This window comes from Aotus nancymaae, unplaced genomic scaffold (assembly GCF_030222135.1).
Source record: "Aotus nancymaae isolate 86718 unplaced genomic scaffold, 86718_ANA_hifiasm-v0.15.2.pri h1tg000016l, whole genome shotgun sequence".
Classification (NCBI taxonomy): Eukaryota; Metazoa; Chordata; class Mammalia; order Primates; family Aotidae; genus Aotus; species Aotus nancymaae.
Genome location: NW_026988428.1, coordinates 71,652,532 through 71,680,462, shown reverse-complemented (window position 1 = coordinate 71,680,462; position 27,931 = coordinate 71,652,532). Strand labels below are relative to the sequence as shown.

The window sequence follows — 27,931 nt, the reverse complement described above, 5'->3', positions numbered from 1 at the left end:
CGCACCAGGCCAAATCTGACTTGACTTTGGAGACTTTTGAGTAAAGGAAATAACAAGTGTATATTTGTGTTTTACAACAAATGAATAGGAAAAGGCTAACTGAGGAAGCCAAGTAGGAGGCTGTGGACCTGTTCCCACTAAAGTCTAAAAACTGAAGTAGTGACAGTGAGGATAGAGACACCTGCAGAGTTGAAAGCTTTAACAGTACTGGGTAATTCTTATCTGTGTGTGTGTATGTGTCTGTGTACACTTTGTGGGGAAAGGACAGTTGATGGAGAGGACCAAGACCCAGGTGACTCCCAGATTTTCAGATGGAACCCATAGTCTAGGAACAGCTCTGTTGGGTACAGTAGCCAGTAGCCATGCATGGCCATTAAGGTATGTCTAAACTAAATAAAATAAGATAAAAAATTCAGTTCTTCAGTTGCACGAACCATACAAATATATTGCAGACTCTTAAATTCTGCAGATTTAGTCCAGAGTACTATGAAGTTATAAATTCAAGAGTGTCCACAGAGAGTCAAGCAGAAAAGAATATCTGGCTATATGTTTTTAACAGCAGTATGGGACTAGTGTCCTCTGTATTGGAGAGTGCAGATATAGATTATTTCTGTTACAGAAAGTTCAGTTGGACAGCACTGTTCTGCAGTTTTTGGTTTCTACTTTCTTTTCTCCCCAGAGGAAAGTCAGAGTAACAGGTGGTTTTCTCTATTCTCCTAAGAACTTTGGCTTCACAATATTCTGTTGTGGGATATTGCTAGCCAGGGATTCTGCTAGATACCATCTTACTACTGTCAACCACCATCACCCAATCATCAGATATAGGATGTTTCTGTAATCAGAGAAGGTTCTTTTGGTCAGCACTGAGCTAAAGAGATGCTGATGTCATTCATTGAGCTATTGATGGTTGTGGTGGGGGACAACAACCTCTAGAAAGCACTGTTTATTAGAAATATGAGCCACATACATAATTTAAAAAATTTTAGTAGCCATATTAAAGAGTAAAAATAAATAATTGGATTTGATAACTTATTTAACCCATTATATCTAAAATATGATATATAACACATTAAAATATATTTAAAAATTAATGAGCTGTTTACATTAAAATTTTTTTCTTTTTTTTTGAGACAGGGTCTCGCTATATTGCCCAGGCTGGTCTCGAACTCCTAGGCTCAAGTGATCTGCCCACCTTAGCCCCGCTAAGTGCTGGGATTACAGGTGTGAGCCACCATGCCCAGCCACATTATTTTTTAGTACTAGATCTTTGAAATCAATTATATACTTTTATAGTATATCTTAATTGAACTGCTAAGTTTTTTTGTTCCTTTGTTATTTTCAAAAGCCTAGTTTTATTAGAAGTATTTCATCTGCATTTATATCTGTAAATCATAAAATTTACAGTTGAAAAAGTAGATTTATATGCCCAGGTTATTCTAAACGTGCTTAAAACTTTTCCAGTAACAAAATTAAGTATCATTTTTTAAATTTGACTTTTAATTCCCATTAAATAAGATTAAAAATTCAGTTCCTCAGTCTCACTAGCCACCTTTCAAGTGCTCAGCACTCAGCAGCTGCAGATAGCTAGTGGCTGCCATATTGGACAACACAGCTCTAGAATAACTATATTCACTGGATAGTTGGAAATTCAGGTCTGGAGTTTAGGAAGCAGGTAATGAAGCAGAAGTTAGAAGGGAGGAATTGTGGAGGAACATGAGGATTTAAAAAAAAAAGTTTGTGAGTTTGAACAAACTAATTTTAAGCTCTGTGATCCATTTAAAATAAAAGCGATAAAGGCATCTTGGTGAGAGTATAATAGTAGATGAATATGCAGTATCTTGCAGTGGTGAAGATTTTGACTTTAGAGTCCGATAGAGCTGTGTAATCTTGGGCAACTTACTGGGCCTTCTTGACCCTTAGTTTCCTCGTCTGTAACTGGTATAATAAAATCTTTCTCCTTGAAAGGTTTGCCATTAGGATTAAATGAAGTATTGTGACAAGTGTTTACTACATATAATACCATATTTCTTTACTTTTAAGTTGCCATTTCTTTTTGGTGGGGTGTACCATCAACTTAATAATTTATTCTTTTAGGAAAAAAAGAAACATAATTTAATTATACATGTTAATTATAAGCTGCATCCCAATTCAGAAACTTTAAAATATGAAAAACTGTATATCTGCAAATATTAATATTGATGAGTATTCATTATAAACTAGATACTGTGTTAAACACTTTATATGGCTATGTAAAAGGTTTGATTTTTATAAACACGCAGTGTAATACCATATTTCTGTTGTAAAGTTTCACTTAAATAGATTTTGCAATATAAATCTCTTTACTTCTGAAAACTTTAAAATGCATGATGGTATAACTCCTTTTCTTAGTTATTTCAGGAACCACTGAATTCTGCTTGAATCTCTTCAGATACTTTTATGATTTCTCCAGGCTGAATCTGCAGAACTTAAGAGGCTGTAATTCTACCTTTGTGTGTACACATATAAAGAATTACTATTTTAAAAACTGCCTTGGTAGAGTTTATGGTAACTGAGGGGAGGAAAATGGACTTTTCCAGGTCAAAGAGAAAGGAAATACTGTTTGGTTGCAGTGGCTCATGCCTTTAATCCCGGCACTTTGGGAGGCTGAGGTGGGCGGATTACTTGAGGTCAGGAGTTCGAGACCAGCCTGGCCAACATGGTGAAACCCCATCTCTACTAAAAATACAAAAATTAGCTGGGTGTGGTGGCAGGTTCCTGTACCTAGCTACTCGGGAGGCTGAGGTAGGAGAATTGCTTGAACTTGGGAGGCAGAGGTTTCAGTGATCTGAGATTGCACCACTGCATTCCAGCCTGGGCAACAGAGACTCCATGGTAAACAAACAAACAAACAAACAAACAAACAAACAAAACAGAAAGGAAATAGGATTTTTTTTTTTTTTTTTTTTGAGACAGAGTTTCACTCTTGTCGCCCAGTCTGGAGTGCAATGGCGTGATCTCGGCTCACTGCAACCTCCACCTCCTGGGTTCAAGCGATTCTCCTGCCTCAGCCTCCTGAGTAGCTGGGATTACAGGTGTGCGCTAGCTTGCCTGGCTAATTTTTTATTAGTAGTAGAGACAGGGTTTCACCATGTTGGCCAGGATGGTCTTGAACTCCTCCTGACAGGTGATATACCTGCCTTGGCCTCCCAAAGTATTGGGATTGCAGGTGTAAGCCACCGTACCCAGCCAGCTATATGATTTTTAATGCTCTGCAAATTGTTTTCCGAGGTCTTTTTCTTAAGTCTCATCTTCTGGCCGTGTGCCATTCCACCAGTTTCTTGGAGAAATGCTTACCTATGCATTGTATACACAGTGTGTACTGGGAAATCTTGCTGCCTTTTTTGTGGTAGTTTCAGTATACCCATTTAGTTCTGAAATAATATTACATCTGTATTATTGGAAATAATGAAAAATTTTTATGATGCCTTTAGGGCCAACAGATATATTTTATATGTGCCAACTACATTTGGTGATAGCAACTGCAAGTGCTGTGTTGAAAATGGTTTTGAGACTAGTTACAAAAGGACAAAATGTTCACCCTGGAATTATAGTGGCTTTTTCCTTTAAGTCTTCTTAACATTTTTCCTTTTTTTATTTTTTTGAGACAGGGTCTTATTCTGTCATCCGGGCTGGAGTGCAGTGACGCCATCACTGCCCACAGCAGCCTCAACCTTTTGGGCTCAAGCTATCTTCCTACCTCAGCTCCCAAGTAGCTGGGACTACAGGCATGCACCACTCTGCCTGGCTAGTGAAAAAATATATTTGTAGAAACAGGGTCTCTCCATACTGCCCAGGTTGGTCTCAGACTCCGAGGCTCAAGCGATCTGTCTGCCTTGGCCTCTCAAAGTGCTATTAGGATTACAGGTGTGAGCCACCTTGTTCGACTAACATTTTCCTGTTTATTTTTATTTTTATTTTTTCTTTATTATTTTTTTTTTCTGAGATGGGGTCTTGCTCTGTTGCCCAGGCTGGGGTACAATGGTGCGATTTCGACTCACTGAAATCTCTGACTCCTGGGTTCAAGCAATTCTCCTTCCTCAGCCTCCTGAGTATCTGGGACTACAGGCACCTGCCACCATACCTGGCTAATTTTTGTATATTTAGTAGAGACGGGGTTTTACTATATTGGTCAGGCTGGTCTCAAACTCCTGACCTCGTGATTTGCCTGCCTCGGCTTCCCAAAGTGCTGGGATTATAGGCGTGAACCACTGCACCCAGTCAACATTTTCCTTTTTTAAAAAAGTAGAGTTTACCTGTTTGGAAAATTTTGACAACTGTTGGGAAAAAAACTAGGTTTAGTTTCATTTTTTAGCTGTGCTTTTATTTGCAAAATTGAGAGTATACTGTACATTAAAATATATTCTTGAAGGCTGGGCACGGTGGCTCATGCCTGTAATCCCAGCACTTTGGGAGGCTGAGTTGGGTGGATCACCGGCGGTCAGAAGTTCGAGACTAGCCTGGCTAACATGGTGAAACCTCGTCTCTCCTAAAAATGCAAAACTTAGCCGGGTGTGGTGGTGCATATCTGTAGTCCCAGCTACTTGGGAGGCTGAGGCACGAGAATCGCTTGAACCCAGGAGGCAAAGGTTGCAGCGAGCTGAGATTGCACCACTGCACTCCAGCCTGGGCGACAGAATGAAACTCTGTCTGAAAAAAAAAAAAGCATATTCTTTTTCATTATCATATTATAAACATTTTTTAATGGCAGACATTGGTTTGTAAATGTTTTTTGTAGGCTTCATATTAAGTCATACAGATTTCACTTAAACATTTCTCAATGAAATGAGTACTAATAAAGCTGGTATGTCTTTATAAACTGTTATCTACATTTTGGATCATTTGAGTAGATTGATTTTTCCTGTTCATATAATTACTGGATCAAAAGATGTGTTTTTAAGACCCTTAACATAACCATTTTTAAACTTGCTGCTTCTCAGATACATTTATTGTTTTTGGGAAGAAACAAATGCTTATTGGATACCTACAATTTTTCACTTAAACCATTTTTTTTTTTTTTGAGATGGAGTCTATCTCTGTCACCCAGGCTAGAGTACAGTGGCGTGATCTCAGCTCACTGCAACCTCTGCCTCCCTGCAATCTCTGCCTCCCGGGTTCCAACAATTCTCCTGCCTCAGCCTCCCGAGTAGCTGGGACTATAGGCACGTGCCAGCATGCCTGGCTAATTTTTGTATTTTTAGTAGAGGTGGGTTTTCACCATGTTGGCCAGGGTGGTCTTGAACTTCTGACTTTGTGATTTGCCTGCCTGGGCCTCCCAAAGGGCTGGGATTACAGGCTTGAGCCACTGTGCCCAGCCCCCACCCTTTTTTTTTAAGACAGGAGTTTCACTCTTGTTGCCCAGGCTGTAGTGCAGTGGCACAATCTCAGTTCATTGCAACCTCTGCCTTCTGGGTTCAAGCTATTCTCCTGCCTCAGCCTCCCAAGTAGCTGGGATTACAGGCATATGCCACCACATTTGGCTGATTTTGTATTTTTAGTAGAAGTGAGGTTTCTCCATGTTGGTCAGGCTGGTCTCAAACTCCTGACCTCAGGTGATCCACCCACTTCGGCCTCCCAAAGTGCTGGGATTACAGGCATAAGCCACCTTGCCCGGCCTCACTTAAACCTTTTTAAACTTACGAAATGTTTCAGACGTGCAAAAAGATATAGAGAATTATGTAATTAATATCCGTGTACCTACCACATAGCTTAAGAAATAAACAGCTACAGAATAAAAACTCCCGTGCAGCTCTTCCTGGTTATAAATATCTGTATTTACCAACAGTGATGTGGATATTTAATCTTTATTTATTTATTTATTTTGAGACGGATTCTCGCTGTGTCGCCAGGCTGGAGTGCAGTGGCACAGTCTTGGCCCACTGCAACCTCCGCCTCCTGGGTTCAAGCGATTCTGCTGCTTCAGCCTCCTGAGTAGCTGGGACTACAGGTGTGTGCCACCATGCCCAGCTAATGTTTGTATTTTTAGTAGAGACGGAGTTTCACCATGTTGGCCAGGTTGGTCTCGATTTCTTGACCTCATGATCTGCCCGCCTTGGCCTCCCAAAGTGCTAGGATTACAGATGTGAGCCATCACGCCCAGCTGATATTTACTCTTAACCATTAGTACAAGTCTGCATCCAAGATCTTTTGAGCCAGAATTCAGAATTTTTTTCAGATTTTTAGACATGTGATTTGCATGTATAACCTAACTTTTCAAGCAAGTTTTGGTGAATGCTCCCTACTTTCTTCATCAAACACTTTGGGATTACTGACTCAGTTCAGGTCTGGTTTTACTACCATATTAGTTACAAATTTTTGGATTTTCAGAGATTTTTGCTATTAAGTTTTTTTTTCAAACCTCCTGCTATTTACAGAGACATTAGTAATCAGTATTTGTGCCTAGCCCATTAATTGCTGTGTAAATTAGTGCTGAATGGTTGTGGAGGTCTTTATTTAAACCCTTAGTTTATAATGAGGCTTAATAAAAAGTTTATTACTGTTTTTGAGACAGGGTTTTACCCTATTGCTTATGGTGGGATATGTTCTTGGCTCATTGTAGCCTTTGCCTTCCAAGTTCAAGCAATTCTTGTGCTTCAGCCTACTGAGTAGCTGAGATCATAGGCATGTACCATTATGCCTGGCTAATTTTGGTATTTTTGGTAGAAACGGGGTTTCACCATGTTGCCCAAGTTGTTCTCGAACTCCTGACCTCAGGAGATCCACCCATCTTTGTCTCCAAGAATGTTGGGATTACAGGCCTGAGCTACTGCACCAGGCCGAAAAAAAGTAAAAGTAACACACGCTCACTATAAAAAGAAAATGGAACAGAGAAGAAAAGTATATAAGCAGGGAAAAAGGTGATTCCATCTGGTTTTTCAGAAATATGATGTTACCATACAAATCATTTCTGTGTATATACAAACATACATATATATATCTTTTGTATACAAATGAGATTGTCTTGTAGGCATTCTTCTGTAACTTGGTTTCTTTTCTACTTCACAATATGTTTTTGCATGTCAGATATAGATATTTACTTATTTTTGTTTGTTTGTTTTTGTTTCTTTTCCTTTTTTTTGAAATGAAGTCTTGCTCTGTCACCCAGGCTGGAGTGCAGTGGTGGGATCTCGGCTCACTGAAACTTCCATCTCCCAGGTTCAAGCGGTCCTCCTGCCTCAGCCTCCCAAGTAATTGGGATCACAGGTGTGTGCCACCATGTCCGGCTAATTTTTGTATTTTTAGTAGAGATGGGGTTTCGCCATGTTGGCCAGGCTGGTGTTGAACTCCTGACCTCAGGTGATCTGCCTGCCTCAGCCTCCCAAAGCGTTGGGATTACAAAATGAGCCACCATGCCTGGCCTCTTCTTCTTTTCTTTCTTTTTTTTTTTGAGATAGTCTTTCTCTGTTGCCCAGGCTGGAGTGCAGTGGCAGGATCTTGGCTCACTGTAACCTCTGCCTCCTGAGTTCAAGTGATCCTCCCTGAGCCTCCTGAGTAGCTGGTACTTACAGTCAGGTACCACCTTGCCCAGGTAAGTTTTGCATTTTTTGGTAGAGATGGGAATTCACTATGTTGGCCAGCGTGGTCTTGAACTCCTGACTTCAAGTGATCTGCCCACCTCAGTCTTTTAAAGTGCTGGGATTACAGGCATGAGCCACTATGCCTAGTCATTGTTTTTCTTTTTTTTAAAATTAGGATTGTCTGACTTTTTTTTTTAAAGTTAATGAGAATGTATTTTATTTTAAATGGGACATTGAGGCAACATGCCAAGAATTAAAGTACAACTATAAAGTTTTAGTTTCACACTCTGAATATCAACAAAGCAGTAATTCCTAAAATCATGAAAACATGATAAAGTAACTATACAGAAAAAAATGAACATTTAGGTCATTTCATGCTTTCTTAATGTCATATAGTGAAAATAGATATACCTATAATTTCAGTCTACAGAAAGCATACTTCATAAGGTCATTATTCATTTAAAATAGTACATATGTTTACAAAGAACATTTTACTTAAATTTCACAGTTGCTTATAAAATGGTACTTGCGAGATTGACCTATATAAAGAAATGAGTCTCATCAAAAGAGATGGTAAATTTTAAAATATATCACAATGTTTAAATCCTCATAGTGCAAATCAAGAAAGATAACAATCTTTGGAGAGGAAAGTATTCAGCTTTACAGATTTACTGTAAATATATATATTAATTCAATAAGAAACACATTTAAACTTTGCACTGCCACAGAATTATTTTATGGAAAAAAATGATGTACTTTTTGAATATGCATACATCAAAATCAAAAAGTTAACTTTTACTTTTTCCTTTATTGTCAACTTTTGATGCATTTTTTGGTCTTGGTTCCCAGAGAGCATTTTTTTACAAATCTTGAAGCTGCACCTCTATCCAGCTTGCCAGCCTTTTTCTTGTCTGTTATTTCCTTGACTCTGTTCGTGTATACTCTGATTCTTTCCAATTCCTGCTTTACTGGTGAGAACGACGGTATGAGTTTTCACTCATTTTATTCAGCTTTTCCAAGGAATGTTTTTTTGTAGGACTCGTCATCGATCGAATTTTTTTTTTTTTACAGCAGCATTGTCTTTTATAGTTTAGAGATACATAAATTTATTCAGCTAATCTGTTGTTGGAAATGTAAGCTGTCACCTTGCTGGTAAAAACAATGCAGTAATTCAGTATCATTGCACATTATATACTTGAACCTGTGAAAATATATTTTATGGAGAATAATTTTTAAAGTGAAACTTCTAGTTCAGCAGTGTGCACTTTTTAAATCTTGATAGATTATGCCAAATTCTACTTCAGTGGGATTTTAAAATTTTGGTCTATTGTTAATCTTTTCATACGGTGTCTAGGATAGCAGCATATTTCTCGCCCCTGGTAATATTTATAACGCTTTGAGAAAATGGACAGGATCTTTAAAAATGTTGAAATACAGTATTAAAAATATTTGACTTGTTGAAGAGCATAACCCCATTACATCAGGTTGGACTAGTAATTTTGAGATTTATTTCAGAATTTCACCTATAGTTCTTTAAATAGCTAATGGGTGGTATGTAATATTTTCTGGTTCAACTTATAAATATCATAGCACATCTGTGTCAGCCTAGTCAATTGTAGTTAATTTGAAGTAAGCTACTATGTTGCTATTGAAGATTTTTTACTTTCATTTGTCTTAAGAATACTTGGTTTTCCTTTGGAGACTCAGGTCGTAAAGAGCTATTATTATTTTTCTAATCTATGAGGAGAGTGAGAGATTGCTGTCTGCAGTTGCATGTTATACATGTAGCTTTTTGTGGGAAGAGTGAGAATTAAAGGCTAACATACAATCATTGTGGGTAGAAGTATTTTTATTTTTAGACGTCTGAGTATAATGGGTTTCTGTGGGGTGGGGCCAGACTGGGGCTGTTTTTCTCTCACAGTATGTATAGAACCATAGGGATCAATGCTTTTCTTTTCTTTTTTTTTGTCTTTTTTTTTTGAGACGGAGTTTCGCTTGTTACCCAGGCTGGAGTGCAGTGGCGCGATCTCGACTCACCACAACCTCCGCCTCCTGGGTTCGAGCAATTCTCCTGCCTCAGCCTCCTGAGTAGCTGGGATTACAGGCACGCGCCACCATGCCCAGCTAATTTTTTGTATTAGTAGAGACAGGGTTTCACCATGTTGACCAGGATGGTCTCGATCTCTTGACCTCGTGATCCACCCGCCTCGGCCTCCCAAAGTGCTGGGATTACAGGCTTGAGCCACCGCGCCCGGCCTTTTTTTTGTCTTTTATTTTGATACACAGCTTCATTTTGTCACCTAGGCAGGATTGCAGTGGTGGGATCTCAGCTCACTGCAACCTCTGCCTCCTGGGTTCAGGTGATTCTCCTGCCTCAGCCTCCCGAGTAGCTGGGTTTACAGGCATGTACCGCCACACCTGCTAAGTTTTCTATTATTAGTAGAGACGGGGTTTCACCATGTTGGCCAGGGTGGTGTCAAACTCCTGACCTCAAGCGATCTGCCTTCTTTGGCTTCTCAGAGTGCTGGGATTACAGGTGTGAGCCACTGTGGCCTTAATGCTTCTCTTGTAGGGAAAAATGATTCTGGAATATTCCTTTTTTTTTTTTTTTTTGAGACAGAGTCTTGCTCTGTCACCCAGGCTGGAGTGCAGTGGTGTGATCCTGGCTCACTGCAACCTCTGACTCCCGGGTTCCAGCAATTCTTCTGTGTCAGCCTTCCAAATAGCTGGGACTACAGGCGCGTGACACCACACCAGCTAATTTTTGTGTTTTTAGTAGAGATGGGATTTTGCCATGTTCGTGAGGCCGGTCTCAAACTCCTGACCTCAGGTGATCCACCTGCCTCAGCTTCCCAAAGTGCTGGGATTACAGGCATGAACCACTGCGCCTGGCCTGAATATTCTTTGTGTTTTTTTCTGACAGGCTTTGTGATGTGAATAGTAGTGAATTGATGTTGAAACTGTATTGTTAATAAACACATAATTTAAGATAAGCCAGATTTCTGGTAATATTCACCTTATAATTAGATTTTAGGAAATTTCTCCAAATGTAAATCCTGGCAAACCTGAAGAGATTTGATTTAACTACCGTTCTGTTAGTTTTTTTTTTTTTTTTTTCGAGATAGAGTCTTGCTCTGTCACCTAGCTAGAGTGCAATGGCACGATAACAGTTCACTGCAACCTCCGCCTCCTGGGTTCAAGCAATTCTCATGCCTCAGCCTCCCAAGTAGCTGGGACTATAGGCGTGCACCACCATGCCCTGCTAATTTTTATATTTTTTGTGGAGATGATGTTTCACCATATTGGCCAGGCTGGTCTCGAAGTCCTGGCCTCAAGTGATGCACCCGCCTCAGCCTCCCAAAGTGAGCCACCGTGCCTGGGCATCTGGTATTTTTTAAAAACTCAAAGTATAGGGTACAAAATTCATCTTAAGAGTTAGTATGTCTCTGGCTTGGTAGGTCTCTGACATAGAGTTTAATAGAGACTTTTTAGTATTGAGAACCAGTTTTTCCCTACAGACACGATATTTTCTGCATGTGATTGCTCTGTGTGTGTGAATTTTTAATTTCTTTCTTAGATGAGGGTCATTAGTCTGTTGTTGAGCTTATGCCATCTTCTTGGAATTAAGATTTAGCTACAGAAGTTTCTATTTTTAGTTAAGGCAGGAAGAACAGTTTTTTTTAAAAAAATTGAATTCTTGCCTATTTAGTTAGTTTATTATTGTCAGGGGGTAGGTGACAAAAATGAATAGCAAGACATGTACTATGTACGTGACAACAGGAAGTTGTCAGTTTGTGGAATTTGTTTTATTTATTTATTTACTTTTATACAGAGTCTCACTCTGTCACCCAGACTGGAGTGCAGTGGTGTGGTCTTGGCTCACTGCAACTTCCACCTCCTTGGTTCAAGCGATTGTCTAAGCAATTCTCCTCTCTTAGCCTGTGGAGTAGCTGGGAGTACAGGTGCACGCCACCAGGCCTGGCTAACTTTTGTATTTTTAGTATAGGTGTGTTAGTCTATTCTCATGCTCTATGTAGAACTGCCCACGACACTGGATAATTTATAAAGAAAAGAGGTTTAATTGACTCAACAGTTCTGCAGGGCTGGGGAGGCCTCAGGAAGTTTACAATCATGGCAGAAGGGGAAGCAAACACATCCTTCGTCACGTGGCAGCAGGAAGAAGTGCTGAGCAAAGGGGGAGGAGCCCCTTATAAAACCATCAGTTCCAGGCTGAGCGTGGTGGCTCACGCCTGTAATCCCAGCACTTTGGGAGGCTGAAGTCGGTGGATCACTTGAGGTCAGGAGTTCGAGATCAGCTTGGCCAACATGGTAAAACCCCATCTCTACTAAAAATACAAAAATTAGCTGGATGTGCTCACTTGAACCCAGGGGACAAAGGTTTCAGTGAGCTGAGATTGTGCCACTGCACTGAAGCCTAGGTGACAGAGCAAGACTGTCTCAAAAAAAAAAAAAAAAAAAAAATTCAGTCTTGTGAGAATTTACTGTCAGGAGAACAGTATGGGGTAACTGACTCCGCGATTCAATTACTTTCCAACAGGTTCCTCCCATGACATGTAGGGATTATGGGAACTACAATTCAAGATGAAATTTCTTGGGACACAGCCAAACCATATCAGTCCCCTAATCAGTGTTTTTCAAACTTAGGGTTATGACCCAATAGTAGGTTGTGAAATCAGCTTGATAAACTGCAACCAAACTTGTTTTTTTTTTTTTTTCTTTTTTCAGATACTGAGTCTCACTCTGTCCCCCAGGTTGGAGTGCAGTGGCACCATCTCTGTACACTGCAACCTCCGCCTCCTATGTTCAAGTGATTCTCCTGCCTCAGCCTCCTGAGTAGCTGGGACTACAGATGTGCACCACCATGCCCAGCTAATTTTTTATTTTTAGTAGAGACAGGGTTTCACCATGTTGACCAGGCTGGTCTTCTTTTGATCTCAGATGATCTGCCCACCTTGGCTTCCCAAAGTGCTGGGATTACAGGCCTGAGCCACTGTGCCCAGCACAACTTATTTTCTCATAATTCTGGAAGCTGGAATTCTGAGACGAAGATGTTGGCATAATTGGTTTCTTCTGGAGGCCTCTCCTCTTTGGGTACATGGCCATTTTCTGGTGTCTTTACATGGTCTTTCCTCTGTGCTTGTCTGTGTCCTAATCTGTTTTTATAAGGACACTAATCAAACTGGATTAGGGCCCACCCCAATGTCCTCCTTTAACCTTAATTACTTCTTTAAGGACACTATCTAAAATATAGTCACATTCTGAGATATGGGAGTTAAGACTTCAATTTAAGAATTTTGGATTGGGGGACACAATTCAGCCTGTAATATGAAGTCATTTGCTGAAAGCGAGAGGCAGAAGACCAAGATTTGAAATAACCCATCATAACAAATATTGCTTAGGAACCTAACTTAAGGGACTTGTGGGATTCTGGGGGAATCATGGCCACAGCTGAGGTAGGAAATCAAACTGAACAGCCGCATGATTTTCTTCAGCAGCAATCAGGACTCCAGGTATATAAATCACTAAAGGGGCTTCTTTAGGGTTATTTAAGGGCAAAAGAGTTTAAAATGTGTGCAATTATTTTTCCAAACTTTTTGTGGTATAATTTATATACAGTAATTGCACATATTTAAAGTATACAGTTTGATCAGAATTTTGACATACATATGCCTGTGAAACCATCATCCCAAACACAATAGAGAACATTTTAATTACCCCCAAAAATTTCCCCCTGCCACTTTATGATCCATGCCTCTCACCACCCAGTCCCTAGTCATATACTTGTTAGCTTTCTGTCATAATAAATCTAGAATTTTACCTAAATTGAGTCATACTGTATGACTTTTGTTTGGTTATATTTTTGGTCAAATTGTTTAAAGTGCAAGGATTATTATTTTGTGGCTTTCTTCCATATTTTTAGAAAGAATTTTTTAAAAACTCTTATCTTCCCTGAAGCTCATGAGGTTAAAAAGCTGATACGAAGGCTTCCTTCAGAAAGAGTGATGAATTCTTTCCCCGGTCATATAAATGAATATAGTTCTGAAAATAACAGACTCCACTTATAAATACCATTTTGGATCTCAAAGTGACTTGAATATTAGAGTGCATCTGCTAATGTTGAAAACAGTGTGAGTTTTTGCTATTGGATCTTAGCCTATTTAGTGTGATTTAGTTACTCCACTACATGAAGATAGAGTTCTGCATAGCGGCACGGTTGGGATTTTTTTTTTTTTTCTCATGAGTGTGGCAGTTTCAAGTTCTCATGGTGTGATTCCTGAAACTCTTGAATTTCTAAAGTATTCTTTATTGTTTTACTTATTTTGTTCTGCCTGCCATCTTTTAAAAAGGACTTTCTCCTACCTAATAGATATAAGTGATTGTTTAAATTTTACACTTGGGAAATGTAAGATGTAACCTAAAGTTTAGATTTAGAGTGGTAAACTAATAGGATACACTACCTTAAAATTGTGAGAGCCTTTAATACCCTATGGACAGTTGAGACGTTAACATCAGCAGATGATGGTGATCGAGCACGATAGTTAACAGCCTCCAGGGATCTGGAATTAGGCTGCCTGAACTCGAATCTTGACCCTACCATTTAATAGCTGTGTGTCTTTAGATAAGTCACTTAAATCTTATAAACCTCAACTTTCTTCATCTGTAAAATGGAAATAATGACAGGACCCATCTTATTTATTCATACAAAATATTAAATTATAAATGAATATTTAATATTTATATTAGATATAAATATTAATATATAAATATTAAATCTTATATAACTCATAGTATAATGCCTGGCATATGAAACAGTCACTAAATGTTAGCTTTTGTTATCATTCAAAGCATTCCAGATAATGGCTCCCTTATTTTAAGCAATATTTAAATTACTTAAAAAAAAAAACTTTGTATCCCTCTTTGATCTTGAAATAGATTTCTTCTTAAGTAGTGATTTGTAGATTACTGTCTCTCACCACTTCACAGTCCAGCTTACACATGAAAAGGAATTTTTACTTCATGAGCTAGGTTAGTCCTGGAAAGGAGTTTCTTAACATTACTAGCAAAATATTGCAATTTCTGAACTTAGTGTACCATAGCAATTTCTGAGATGGAAGGAGATTGGAGTCTTTCCTGAAAGATTCAGGTTCTGTGTATTTCCTGTCTTGTTTGTTGTTAGCCCAGGGCTTTCTTTACTGGTTCACTAATTTAAAGATGAGACCACCTGTATGGTTCACATTTTTTAGGATTTTTAACTTGTTTGAGTTTGACCAGAATAGGTACTGTCTTTAGAATCTTGTTTTTGACAATATAATTTACTTGGGTACTATTTTCAATGAAGAAACACTTATAATAATCAATTTACATAACAATGGATTTTGGGAAAATATTATTTAATATGGTGAAGCCTATTGTTTCTTGACCTAAGCCAATTCTTTTAAATCATGCCAGGAAATCAGAGAGATCTAGTTTAGATCTGTATTGTCTTTGAAAGAAGTGTATAAAGTTGATAGGTATAGTATAGTGAGTTCTGCATTCATAAATCTAACCAACTGTAGACCAAAAATATTTGAGAAGGAATCTTAAAGTCACCTTGAAAAAAAAAAAAAGGGGGGGGGTGAAATAAAAGAAAATACTTGGGAAAAAAATAATACAAGAAAAAATAATGCAAATAAACACAGTAAGTATAAACGATTTACATAACATCTACATTGTATTAAGTATTACAAATAGAGGTGATTTAAAGTATACTGGAGGATGTCTATAGGTTTTATGCAAGTACTGTGCCATTTTATATCAGGGACTCGAGGACTTGAGCATCCTGGGATTTTTGGTGTCTTGTGGGGAGGTGGGGGGCAGTTCCTGGATATCTGTAAACTTTCTGCTGGAGCCAATCTCCAGCAGATACCAAGGGACAACTGCTTGTGTTTTTAAAATTTGTTTTAATTATACTTGTAGAGTATGAACATGTTTTCTTTTTTTTAAAAAAAAATCGGGTGCTTTATGGTAGTTGGAGTATAAAGCTTTATAAGCTGAGCTAAAGCCTACGCAAATATTTTTCCCCTTTATAACACAAATTTCCTTCCCTCTAATTATTGCTGTTTCAAAATTGGCATGTCCCATGTGGGAGTTCTTTACATATTCTGTTTAAAGATCATTATACATATTTTGACTGTATTTTTCACCTAGCTTTTGGTTTATCTTTTAACTTTATTTACAGCATTTTTTGGTATAATATTTTGTCATTTTGACAAAATTGTACTGGGACAAGTCCTAATGTGTATGATAAATTATACTGTTTGCTGAAAATGATGGCAAGGAAAACCTGGCTGGCTCCCCTCAATGGAAAACTGCTTGGGGCATTCTAAAATAGCAAAACAGTATATGTATATCATACACTGGTTAAAACAATTGTTTAAGCATGGGATATGTGACCCTGCCCCCGTGGCTCCCTTGTGGAGAATACTTTCTAGTTTGCCCTTGATCAGTGGTAAGCAGGCACCAGCTGACTACCTAGTTTGTTTTGGTTCTATGAGAAAACACAGAACATCTGTTAATAATAATTACCTGTTCAGAGAGAATAAATACGTGGGTCAGAGTCTGTTCGAGGCCCTCAGCCCATCAGCCCCCTGAGGCTCTCAGCTTGGAAGGCTGTTGACCCCTGGATAGTCCCACTTTGCTGTTCTGTCTGGGTGTCTGCTGCTTAATTCCTTCAGCGCTGCCTGGGTAGGGGTCTCTACGGCCGAGCTGGTTTCAGTATTAGTTGTTTTTCTTTATGGTTTTTGCTTTTGGTTTTTTAAAGAAGCCCTATCCTAACTCAAGTTCATAAGGATAGTCTTCAAAATTTTCTTCTGGTACTTTTAATGGTTTAAAAAATTTATATCTTTAACACATGTGGAATTTATTTTGGTGTACTATGTGAAGATGAGATGTACTTTATTTTTTTCAAAGAGCACCAGTTATTCAGACTTCATTTATTGAGTGATTCTTCATTTCCTAACTGTATTAGGCTGTTCTTATGCTGCTAATACAGACATACCTGAGACTAGGTAATTTAAAAAGAAAAGAGGTTTAATGGACTCTCAGTTCCACATGGCTGGGGAGACCTCACAATCATGGCAGAAGGTGAATGAGGAGCAGTCACATCTTACATGGTGACAGGCAGGAGAGCTTGTGCAGGGGAACTCCCATTTATAAAACCATCAGATCTTTTGAGACTTTTTCACTACCACTAGAACAGTAGAGGGGAAACCGCTCCTATTATTCAGTTATGTACACCTGGCCCCACCCTTGACACATGAAGATTATTACAATTCAAGGTGAGATTTGGGTAGGGACACAGCCAAACCATATCACTCACTGTTTTGAAATGTTACATTTAACATTTTAAATTCCATATATAGTTTACATTTAACATACATTAAATTCCCGTATGTAATTTAGACCCTATTCTTGAGTTAGTGCTATACATTTTCATTACTATAGCTTTACAAGGCTACAATATATTATGAGAAACCTTGCTGGTCAGATGTGGTTTTGTTGTCAGGAATTTTTTCCAGTAATACTTAGTGGGGATTATGTAGTATTCAGTAATCACACACATTGAAATATGTGTGTTTTCTCAATGAAATATGTGAAGTCACACTATGTGGGATACATATAAACAGTAAGCTCAAATCAGGTCAGGTTTTGCTGCTAGATGAGTTAAGGAAAAACTTATTTTCAGAGATTTTGGATTTTTGCAGTACAAATAATTAATTATGGATTTGTAATTTATCTTGCTGTTGAGGGATGTCTTCCTTCTTTGTTCATCTATTTTAAATTGTTTACTCTTGTATCTTTACTTTCCATTTGAATTTTAGAGTCAGCTTGTTGAGTTAATTGAAAAATCCTTCAGCACCTGTGAAAGCAACGGATCTATAGCTGGCTAGCAAAATCCTGTAGAGATTTTTCATTGGGATTGTACTAAGTAGTTGGGGAAGAACTGAATCTTTTTTTTTTTTTTGAGACAGAGTCTTGCTCCGTCGCCAGGCTGGAGTGCAGTGGCGCAATCTCAGCTCACCGAAGCCTCCACCTCCTGGGTTCAAGTGATTCTTCGCCTCAGCCTCCCAAGTAGCTGGGACCACAGGCGCGTGCCACCACGCTGGGCTAATTTTTGTATTTTTAGTCACCATGTTGGCCAGGATGGTCTTGATCTCTTGACCTTGTGATCTGCTCACCTCAGCCTCCCAAAGTGCTGGGATTATAGGCGTGAGCCACCACGCCCAGCCAGAACTCAATCTTAATAGTGTTTGTCTTCTCATCCATGAACACAGATAACTTTTCTTTGTAGTTTTCTTTTATGTCTTTTAGTAAAGTTTTATAGTTTTTTTCCCCCAAAAAATGCTTGCACATTTTTGTTGATTTAAATCAAAGTGCTTTTACGGTTTTGTTACTGTTGTGAATGGAATTTAAAATTTCTTTTAAATTATAAACTGCATTTTCTAGTTGTTACTACTGAAATATATGTGAAAGTATTGGTGTTTATATATTGATCTTGAGTCTGACCAGTTTGTTGAGTTCTGTTATTCTAATAACTTGTCAGTTGATTATCTTGGGTTTTCAGTTAGAAAATTATATATTCAGATATTTATTTTAATCTCTTTCGTGTCAGTCTTTATGCTTCTTGTTTTTCTCTTTTTATTTTTTGTAGAGACAGGGTCCTGCTATGTACCCCAGGTTGGCCTTGAACTCCAGGCCTCTCAAGCCATCTTCCCACCTTGGCCTCCCAAAGTGCTGGGATTATAGGCATGAGCCATTGCACCTGACACTTTTTTTTTTTTCTTTTTCAGTTGTATGGTATCTTTTCAGCATTCAGTTTTGAGACATCTAAAATATCTCTAAAATATTGTTTACTATGAAGTACATAATGCTGTAATCACATTTTGAATGCATAAGTAAGTACATGGTAGAAGGGATAGATCTTCCTTAAGTGAAGGAAATGGAAAGTTTTTGAGAAGGGAAATATTTATTATTGGAGGATTTAACATGTGATCTTTTAATTGCAGATATGGTGTAAGGTACTTCTTCAAGATTGGACAGCTGGGACCTTCTTCTGATTAACCTTAAACCGACTTACAGCCACAGAGACACCTCACAAATTTCCCATTTTTTTTTTCTGCTTTACACCTTTTCTGACTCCTAAGTTGACCTGGCAACCATGTATGGAAGTGCTCGCTCTGTTGGGAAGGTGGAACCAAGCAACCAGAGTCCTGGGCGTTCACCTAGGCTTCCACGTTCCCCTCGCTTGGGTCATCGTCGAACCAATAGTACAGGAGGGAGTTCTGGAAGCAGCGTTGGAGGTGGCAGTGGGAAAACCCTTTCAATGGAAAATATACAATCTTTGAATGCTGCCTATGCCACATCTGGCCCTATGTACCTAAGTGACCATGAAAATGTGGGTTCAGAAACACCTAAAAGCACCATGACACTTGGCCGTTCTGGGGGACGTCTGCCTTATGGTGTTCGGATGACTGCTATGGGTAGTAGCCCCAATATAGCTAGCAGTGGGGTTGCTAGTGACACCATAGCATTTGGAGAGCATCACCTCCCTCCTGTGAGTATGGCATCGACTGTACCTCACTCTCTTCGTCAGGCAAGAGATAATACAATCATGGATCTGCAGACACAGCTGAAGGAAGTATTAAGGGAAAATGATCTCTTGAGGAAGGATGTGGAAGTAAAGGAGAGCAAATTGAGTTCTTCAATGAATAGCATCAAGACCTTCTGGAGCCCAGAGCTGAAGAAAGAACGAGCCCTGAGAAAAGATGAAGCTTCCAAAATCACCATTTGGAAGGAACAGTACAGAGTTGTACAGGAGGAAAACCAGGTAAGTTCTACATGTGTGTTTACCTTTATTGGTCGAATTCATGTATATAAATGAAACAACCTTTTTTTCCCCCGTCTTAGATTTTTCCCTTTGTAGTATATGCATCTTCCTTTTTCCTGCTTATTTTACTATTTTCTATCCTCCATTTCTCAGCCTTTTCCAAATTTGGTCCTGTGTCCTGTTTTTTTCTAGTTGCCCATGTGTGCTTGCTCCCATTCTTGCTTGGTTCTTTTCTCTGGTTTCTGTTTCTCTTCCTGTCTTTCCTTTCAGCGTATGTTATTTTTTTTTTCAATTCTTGTGAGTATAATTTTGCCACACACTCTTAATATCTACTACCAAGTTTATTTAGACTAGATAACTTAAGTGTAAGGTATACCATTAAGATTTGTCATAATGTCAAAAAGTTGTTAAAAAAGCAAAACAAATGACTATCGCAGGGTAATGTTGGCCAGTATTGTCAGCTCAGAACAGAAATTACTTTTAAAAAGTTAATGTTGGCTGGGTGCGGTGGCTCACGCCTGTAATCACAGCACTTTGGGAGGCCAAGGTGGGCGGATCATTGAGGTTAGGAGTTCGTGACCAGCCTGGCAACATGGTGAAACCCCAATTCTACTAAAAATACAAACATTAGCCGGGTGTGATGGCACATACCTGTAATCCCAGCTTCTCGGGAGGGTGAGGCAGGAGAAGCACCTGAACTCAGGAGGCAGAGGATGCAGTAAGCTGAGGTCCTGCCACTGTACTCCAGCCTGGGTGAGACTCTGGTTCAAAAAAAAAAAAAAAGTTGATGTTGAATGATGTATTTCTTAAGTACTAACAATAAGTAACTGTTCTTTTTGTTGCCATTCATGAAAGTTTTAACTTCAGGATGCTTATGTAGCTTTTTGTTCTTTAATTCTATACATTTAAAGTGGAGGAAAAGCAACTTGATGTGATTGTTTGCTTTTAGAAAATAAATGAGATACCAAAAAAAAAGAAAAAGAAAAAAATGAGATGACTGGGCATTATAATTATGGGGCTTTGTAGTTGGAGAGCTAAGTGCTGTCACATCAGCTATAGGAAACATTCACTTAATTTTCTGTGCTCGTCCAGGTTATAGTTGATGTTTGGTGATAGCCATGTCATGTTCAGTGAGAAAGCTGATGACTCCAAAGATATGAACAAATCATATTCAGGCTCTGCCATTTAAAATGTTAACATACCTTTTTTTTTTTTTTCAAGACAGAGTCTTGCTCTGTCTCCCAGGCTGGAGTGCAGTGGCGCAATCTCGGCTCACCGCAACCTCCTCCTCTCAGGTTCAAGCAATTCTCCTGTCTCATCCTCCTGAGTAGCTGGGATTACAGGTGCCTGCCACCATGACTGGCTAATTTTTGTATTTTTAGTAGAGATGGGGTTTCACCATGTTGGCCAGGCTGATCTTAAACTCCTGACCTCAGGGATCCACTTGCTTCAGCCTCCCAGAGTGCTGCGATTACAAGCGTGAGCCACTGAACCCAGCCCATACTTTTTGTTTAAAAGATTTACAGAATTTTTCTCTTTTTACATTTTTCCCCCTATGGCCCAGGTTGTCCGTACTTTTAGAACTTAAACTTTTGAGCGTGATATTTTTTGTTTTTCCTTAAAAAAGTTGTCTTAGACTCTTAAAGGAGAATTTTAAATTAGCTACCTCATTGTTGGTATTACACTTTATTTTTGGATTAGGTTAATAAAAATTATAAACTAACTGATCTCAATTTCTGCAGTGTTTTTAAATGATACAAAGAAGTAAAGAAGGAATTGGAAATGATCTGTGTCTTTGATGAAGAAGTCATCTGCCACACAAAGTAGTTTAGGTCAGTGATGGACCTCACGTATGATTGTGGTCTCGTAAGATTACAATATAGTATTAGGCAGGTGTGGTAGCTCATGCCTGTACTCCCAGCACTTTGAGAGGCTGAGGGGTTGAGGGTTGCTTGAGGCCAGAAGTTTGAGACCAGCCTAGGAAACATGGTGAAACCCTGTCTCTACAAAAAATTGAAAAAAATTAGCCGGGTGTGGTGGTAGGTACCTGTACTGCTTGGGTGGCTGAAGCAGGAGGGTCACATGAGCCTGGGAGGTCGAGGCTGCAGTGAGCTGAGATTGGGCCACTGTAATCCAGCTTGGGTGACAGAGTGAGACCCTGTCTCTAAAAACAAAACAAAGATTATAATATAGTTTTTTCACTGTATCTTTTCTATGCTTAGATATATTTAGATACACAAATACTTACCATTGTGTTACAGTTGCTTACAATATTCAATACAGTAACATCCTGTACGGGTTTGTAGCCTAGAAGCAGTAGGCTATATCCTGTATCCTAGGTGTGTGGTAGGCTGTACCAGATGGGTTGTATAAGTCCATTCAATGATCTTTGCACAATGAGGAAATCGCCTTTCTCAGAACGTATTTCTGTTATTAAGCCAGATATGACTGTAAATCTAATTTAAGATTTCTGTTGATTGTCTTACCATTCTTACTAATATGCCATCCAGATATTCAGATCAATTGTTTTGGCTACTTGAAGATCTCTAGTTACATTACATTTTGTGTGTTAAATCTCCAGACACATTTTCAACAATAAAAATAGCTCATTTTTTCTGTTCATAAATATAAAACAGAAAATCATAGATATGAAAGCAAAATTTATTCCAGATCCTCCCATTTACTGATAACTTAGCTATTCTACTGTTAACATTTTGATATTTCTCTTTACTGAAATATCTCTATGCAGACACACATAACAGATTTACCTGATTGGAATACTGTTGGTGTTTTGCTGTGACCTTTTTTTAGGTAACAACATTTCTACTGTATATTAAAGGCCTCTAATATATATCTAAATCATTATTTTTAATGCCTCATGCTATTCTGTTATATCTGTTCTAGTTAAATTAATATCACAGGGCCAAAATTCTTCAAATTTACTTGGTAGTACAATGCAAATTAAAAACTGAACCTTGAATTCATTTGAATCAGAGATTTCTAAGTAATTAGAAATTATGGTAATTTTATTCTTTCTTAGATACATTATAACTTCTAACTACTTTGCTTTTACTTTTTAATTGGTTATTAAATTTAAGTTGTCACTACTCAAAATTTGAATGTTTCAATATACTTAAATCTCCTTTTTTTTTTTTTTTTTTTTTTTGCGACAGAGTCTAGTTCTGTTGCCCAGGCTGTAGTGCAGTGGCATGATCTTGGCTCACTGCAACCTCCGCCTCCCAGGTTTAAGCAATTCTTCCGCCTCAGCCTCCTGAGTAGCTGCGATTACAGGTGCCCGCCACCATGCCCAACTAATTTTTATATTTTTAGTAGAGATGGGGTTTCACTGTGTTGGTCAGGCTGGTCTTGAACTCCTGACCTTCTGATCCGCCGGCCTCAGCCTCCCAAAATGCTGGAATTACAAGTGTGAGCCACTTCACCCAGCTACTTAAATCTCTTTCTTAGAGAACTAGCTTCTTTAAAGAGAAATTGTCCTTTAAAAAATATTCTTTAGGAAGTTCTTTGAGTTTGAGCCATCAGGACTTTAATAATCTGTAAAGAAAGAAAAAAGCTAAAGTAGACCCCACTGATAGAGTCTAAAATTAAGAACAGCGTTCTTAAATGCTGGCTCAGAAACAACATCAACAGGTATATTTGGTTAAAACATAGATTGTCAGACCTTCCTTTATACTAGCTAAGTACAATCTCTCGAGATGGGACCCAGGAACTTATGTTTTGAATAAGCTTCTCTGGTGGTTCTGATGAGAAACCACTCTTGGGATCTTTGGAATTTAGTAAATCTGAAAATCTAACCTAATTGTTTTTTTTTTGAGATTGAGTTTTGCTCTGTAGCCTGGCTGGAGTGCAGTGGTGCAATCTTGGCTCACTGCAACTTCCACCTCCTTGGGTCCTGGTTCAAGCAATTCTCCTACCTCAGCCTCCCGAATTGCTGAGATTACAGGTGTGCATCACCATGCCCAGCTAATTTTTTGTATTTTTACTAGAGTTGGGGTTTCACCATGTTGGCCAGACTGGTCTTGAACTCCTGACCTTGTGATCTGCCCGCCTCAGCCTCCCAAAGTGCTGGGATTACAGATACGAGCCACTGCACCTGGCGTAAATCTAATTCTTGTCTGTTGCCTGTCTGTCAATTTGTGATGGTTCTGTTTTGGCACTTTTGGGTTCAACTGTAAAAGAAGGGAAAAGAAACAAGGGACTATTCGCTCAGTATGTCTCATCCTTTATTCTGCCACTTTACATCTCAGGGTTGTGACCTCTCCTGTTCATAATGATCATTAACTGTGACAGGGACCCTCAGTGGATGGGGTGTTTGCAGGGGAAAAGGGTGTTTAAAATCTTAGATATGTTTAGTTAAAAAGAGCCCTCCAGGTGATTTTGATGTCTCCTTACCTTGTGAATCATTGCTGCACAAGATAAATGTTCAAATGATATATGACAGCAGAACAGTGAAGTATGTTTTCTTAACTTGACATTTTTGAGTTGTCAGTACAACACTGACAATTTAGTTTTTAATTTGCATTGTACTATCAAGTAAATCAGTTGTATTTGTCAGTTGAAGTACAACACCAAAAAAAAAAAAAATCATTCTTAAATATAAAGTAATAGTACATTCTCAGTTTTTTGTTTTTTTTGAGATGGAGTTTTACTCTGTTGCCCAGGCTGGAGTGCAGTGGTGCAGTCTCAGCTCACTGCAACCTCTGCCTCCCGGGTTCAAGCAATTCTTTTGCCTCATCTTCCCAAGTAGCTAGGATTACAGGCACGTGCCATCACGCCCAGCTAATTTTTGTATTTTTAGTAGAGACGGGGTTTCGCTGTGGTGGCCTGGATGATCTCAAACTCCTGACCTCAGGTGATCTGCCTGCCTCACCCTTCCAAAGTGCTGGGATTACAGGCAGGAGCCAACACGCTTGACCTGCATTCTCAGTTTTTATAGTTTGGTATTGAATTGTAAATATCAGGAGAAAAAAATGAGTTTGCTTCTTTTAGTTTTGTGGTTATGTGTCAGTATAACCTAGGTCTTGGAAACCGTATCTGTATTCTTAGGGGTTGTATTGTTTTTGTTTTTGTTTTTTCTTTCTTGGTAAACATGAAATTGGTAAATTTGGACTATGTAATGTAGTGCCCAAATATGAGGTTCTTTATATGTATTTAGATAATTATCATAGTGTATCATATTTGGATATTATATAATATCAAATGTATTGTTAATTAAAGAATTACAATTTACTTAGATTTAATTGAAAAGTGGCTGAGACATAATGTTTTATTATAATGAATATTGTGAGCTGGGTATGGTGGCATATGCCTGTAGTCCCAGCAACTCAGGAGGCTGAGGCAGGAGGATCTCTTGAGTCCAGGAGTTTGAGACCAGCCTGGGCAACATAGTGAGCACTTGCTTCTTAAAAAAAAATTAAAATTTAAAATAATTAAGAAATACTGTGGAAAATTGCATATGAATAAACACTTCTTTTTAAAGGCTCTACTTTTCAAGAATAGATTAACAGTATATGTGTATATAAGATTATGTGTGTGTATCAAATTTAGAGTAGATTTGAAGTTACTGGATTTATCACCATTATACCTTGAATTAGCTAGTCACCATTATACCTTGTTGATGATGCTGAAACTATGCCCCTCATCAAGATGGTTTTTATTATCAAGTGATTCAGAAATGTCCATTTTAATGAAAAAAGTTATTGTCATACTTGTTCATTTTGAAATAATTGAAGCAATTGTTTATGCCTATCCTTCAGAAGCTGTGTGGAAAATATGTAATATACTTTCAAAGTATCAGTCTGCATTCAAAGGCAAAACATTTGAATCTTCTGAAAAGACAACAGTGGATACTTCAGTTCCAGTGAAACAACCCATAGGATTTTCATGCCAAAAAACCCATATGTGCTGAAGAATGGTGAACACTGCCTTATCTAGATTCCACCCCTTGCCCTAATTAAACATCAGTGCTGGCAGTGATATATTCTTCCTATACCCACTGTAATTATTACACAATCCTAAAATTGTATAACTTTGGTCCAAAAAATGAAGGGTGCAATTTTAAAGTAAAGTGGAACACTGCAATGAGATACAGAGACAGAGAATGCTAATTAATAGATTATAGTCTGCCAGCAGTGGGGCCTAATTAAACTCTGCATTCATTATACCCTCTGTAGCCCTCAGAGGTCAGGCATCTTTCACTTTATAAAGAGGATTGGTTTAATAGGATTTACAGTAATTAAATAGTTTCCCCATTTCAATTTGAGACTGGGGATTTAGGTCCATTCTAAATATTTGATCTGATTGGACCATAGAGGTCTTGGTCTAGGATTCTATCAAATGTAAAAACATATTTGCTTAGAATTGCTTGATATGTGTGGTTCTTTATTATGGAGTTCTTTTAGAAGATAGTTTCTAATATAAACACTCAGCTATTTTTTTTGTCTTATCCTTTTTTTGTTACTGAACTTGAAATAGTGCTGGTTGGAGAGTTAGAATAGCATGTGTTTAACAGGGAAGGCTTTTTCTTTTTTAAAATTGGGAATAAGGAAGGTTTTTAGTGTATGTTTCCTTCACGAAGATTGAAAATCTAGTGAGCTTGGTGGAATTGCAGAGCTAATCAGACTTTGGATGATTTATATATTTTTATTCTAAACAGCATTTAACCAGATATCATACTTCATTCTTAATTATGCCTTGAAATAATTATATATGTTGAATTTATTTGGAAGCTTATTTTAAAAATAATTATTTTAAAGCACTATTATTGAAATTTTGCATGAACAGAATACTGTTTAATATTATAGGATGGCGGGTGAATTTAATGTTTTTTGCCTTGTATGTTTCTTTTCTTTTTGGAGTTTGATTTTTACAATTCTCATTTACTTAGGAATCAAGAGAATTTCTAGTTTAGAAATGCAAAACGATAAACTTAACCCTGTGTAATTCTTTGTCATTTTTTTCTCATTATTTGGAGACTTTTAACTATTAACATTTATATAATTTTAGGTTATACCTTGATTTGCCACATGGTAAAAGCCTTTATTATTTGCCATTAAATAAACTTTTTTTTTTTTTTTTTGAGACAGAGTTTCTCTCTTGTTGCCCAGGGTGGAGTGCAAAGGCTCAATCTGGGTTCACTACAGCTTTTGCTTCCTGGGTTCAAGCAATTCTCCTGCCTCAGCCTCTGAAGTAGCTGGGATTACAGGCACCCACCACCACACCTGGCTAATTTTTGTATTTTTAGTAGAGATGGGGTTTTACCATGTTGGCCAGGCTGGTCTTGAACTCCTGGCCTCAGGACACTGACCTTGGCCTCCCAAAGTGTTGGGATTACAGGTGTGAGCCACTGCTTCCAGCCTTAAATAAACTTTTTCATGAGGTTGCTGATTGTTTCATGGTCATTTAAAGTCTGATCTTAAAATTTGAGATTTATGTCTTAGATTATTGTTTAAATTTTCTTTTCAATAATTCTGTTTTAACAAGGAGATGTAGATAAATTGATATCTTTGTTTATTGTCCAGATAAGTTTAATCTTTTTTGTTGTTTCAGAAAGGGAATGTGTTAAAGGCACTATGCAGAGTACCATGAGAAAATGAAATCAAATGTAAAACAGATAATTTTCCTTTTGGGGAGTTAACAATCATTTCAAGAAGCAAAATTTGTTCAGATATGGGTTACAGAAATTTGAACTACCCATTTACCAGGTCTTGATCATACATGAAAGTATTTAAATGGGTATGGGAAATTTGCTTCTTCTATAGTTGGTAAGTTTACTTATCTGGAACTCAGTGAAGTTTTATGAAAAATAATTCAGCAACTCTAATAAAAATGTTGCACAAATATGAGATAGGGCTTATATGAGGAAATAAGGGCAGAGTTTGCCAGATAATTGGAATCTCACTCACTTTTTATTTTCCTCTGTCTTTTTGAATTTCACAGTGCAGTGTAGTGTGTGATTTCATCTCAGTGAAATTGTTTTTAGAGATTTGCTAATTTACAGCAAATTTGCAGATAGCATTTTAAATACAATTTGAGAGTTCTACTTTTTATTCTCTTGTGCAAAAGAAATCAGAAAATGGGTTTAGCTTTTAGTTACATTAATGTTAATCAGTGGAGGTCATGGTTTCATTTTACCATTTAAAATTGTACCACCTTCTGGAACTTGACATCTATTGTGAGTGCTCTGTTATGCCCAGAAGAGTATAGGAGGTGCACGGAAACTTTATGAGAAATGCTTTATAAGATGGTTGAAGGAACTCAAGAAGAGAAGACTTGCAGCATTTTAATTATACTCTATTTGATGTACAGCCATGTTGAAGGAGATTTTAATTTTTTTCTTTCTTTGAAAATAGTTTTTCAGGTTTTTTCAGTGTTTTTATTTACTTTTTCATTTCCTGTCAAATCTAAGGAGAGATGTGTCTGTAATTCAGGTATTTTTATCATCAAACATATAAATAATAGTATGTTACGCTTT

At 38.0% G+C, this 27,931-nt stretch overlaps 1 protein-coding gene and 1 pseudogene across 11 annotated transcripts in view; one reads left to right on the top strand and one right to left on the bottom strand.

The window, feature by feature from the left end:
* ERC1 (ELKS/RAB6-interacting/CAST family member 1) overlaps nucleotides 1-27,931 on the top strand; it is a 556,187-nt gene that overhangs the window by 16,591 nt on the left and 511,665 nt on the right. For 9 of the 11 annotated variants that reach the window (XR_010343042.1, XM_064377601.1, XM_064377596.1 and 6 more), the window contains one exon: nucleotides 18,620-19,440. Coding sequence is in view for 10 of the 11 variants with exons in the window: in XM_064377601.1 (XP_064233671.1) it covers nucleotides 18,772-19,440 (669 nt within the window). In the remaining variant the exon portion in view is untranslated. Of the gene's footprint in view, nucleotides 1-18,488; nucleotides 18,509-18,619; nucleotides 19,441-27,931 lie in introns of those variants that run through there. The other 2 variants (XM_064377597.1, XM_064377604.1) reach the window with 2 other exon arrangements.
* Nucleotides 8,508-8,605, bottom strand: LOC135275521 (small nucleolar RNA SNORD116; annotated as a pseudogene).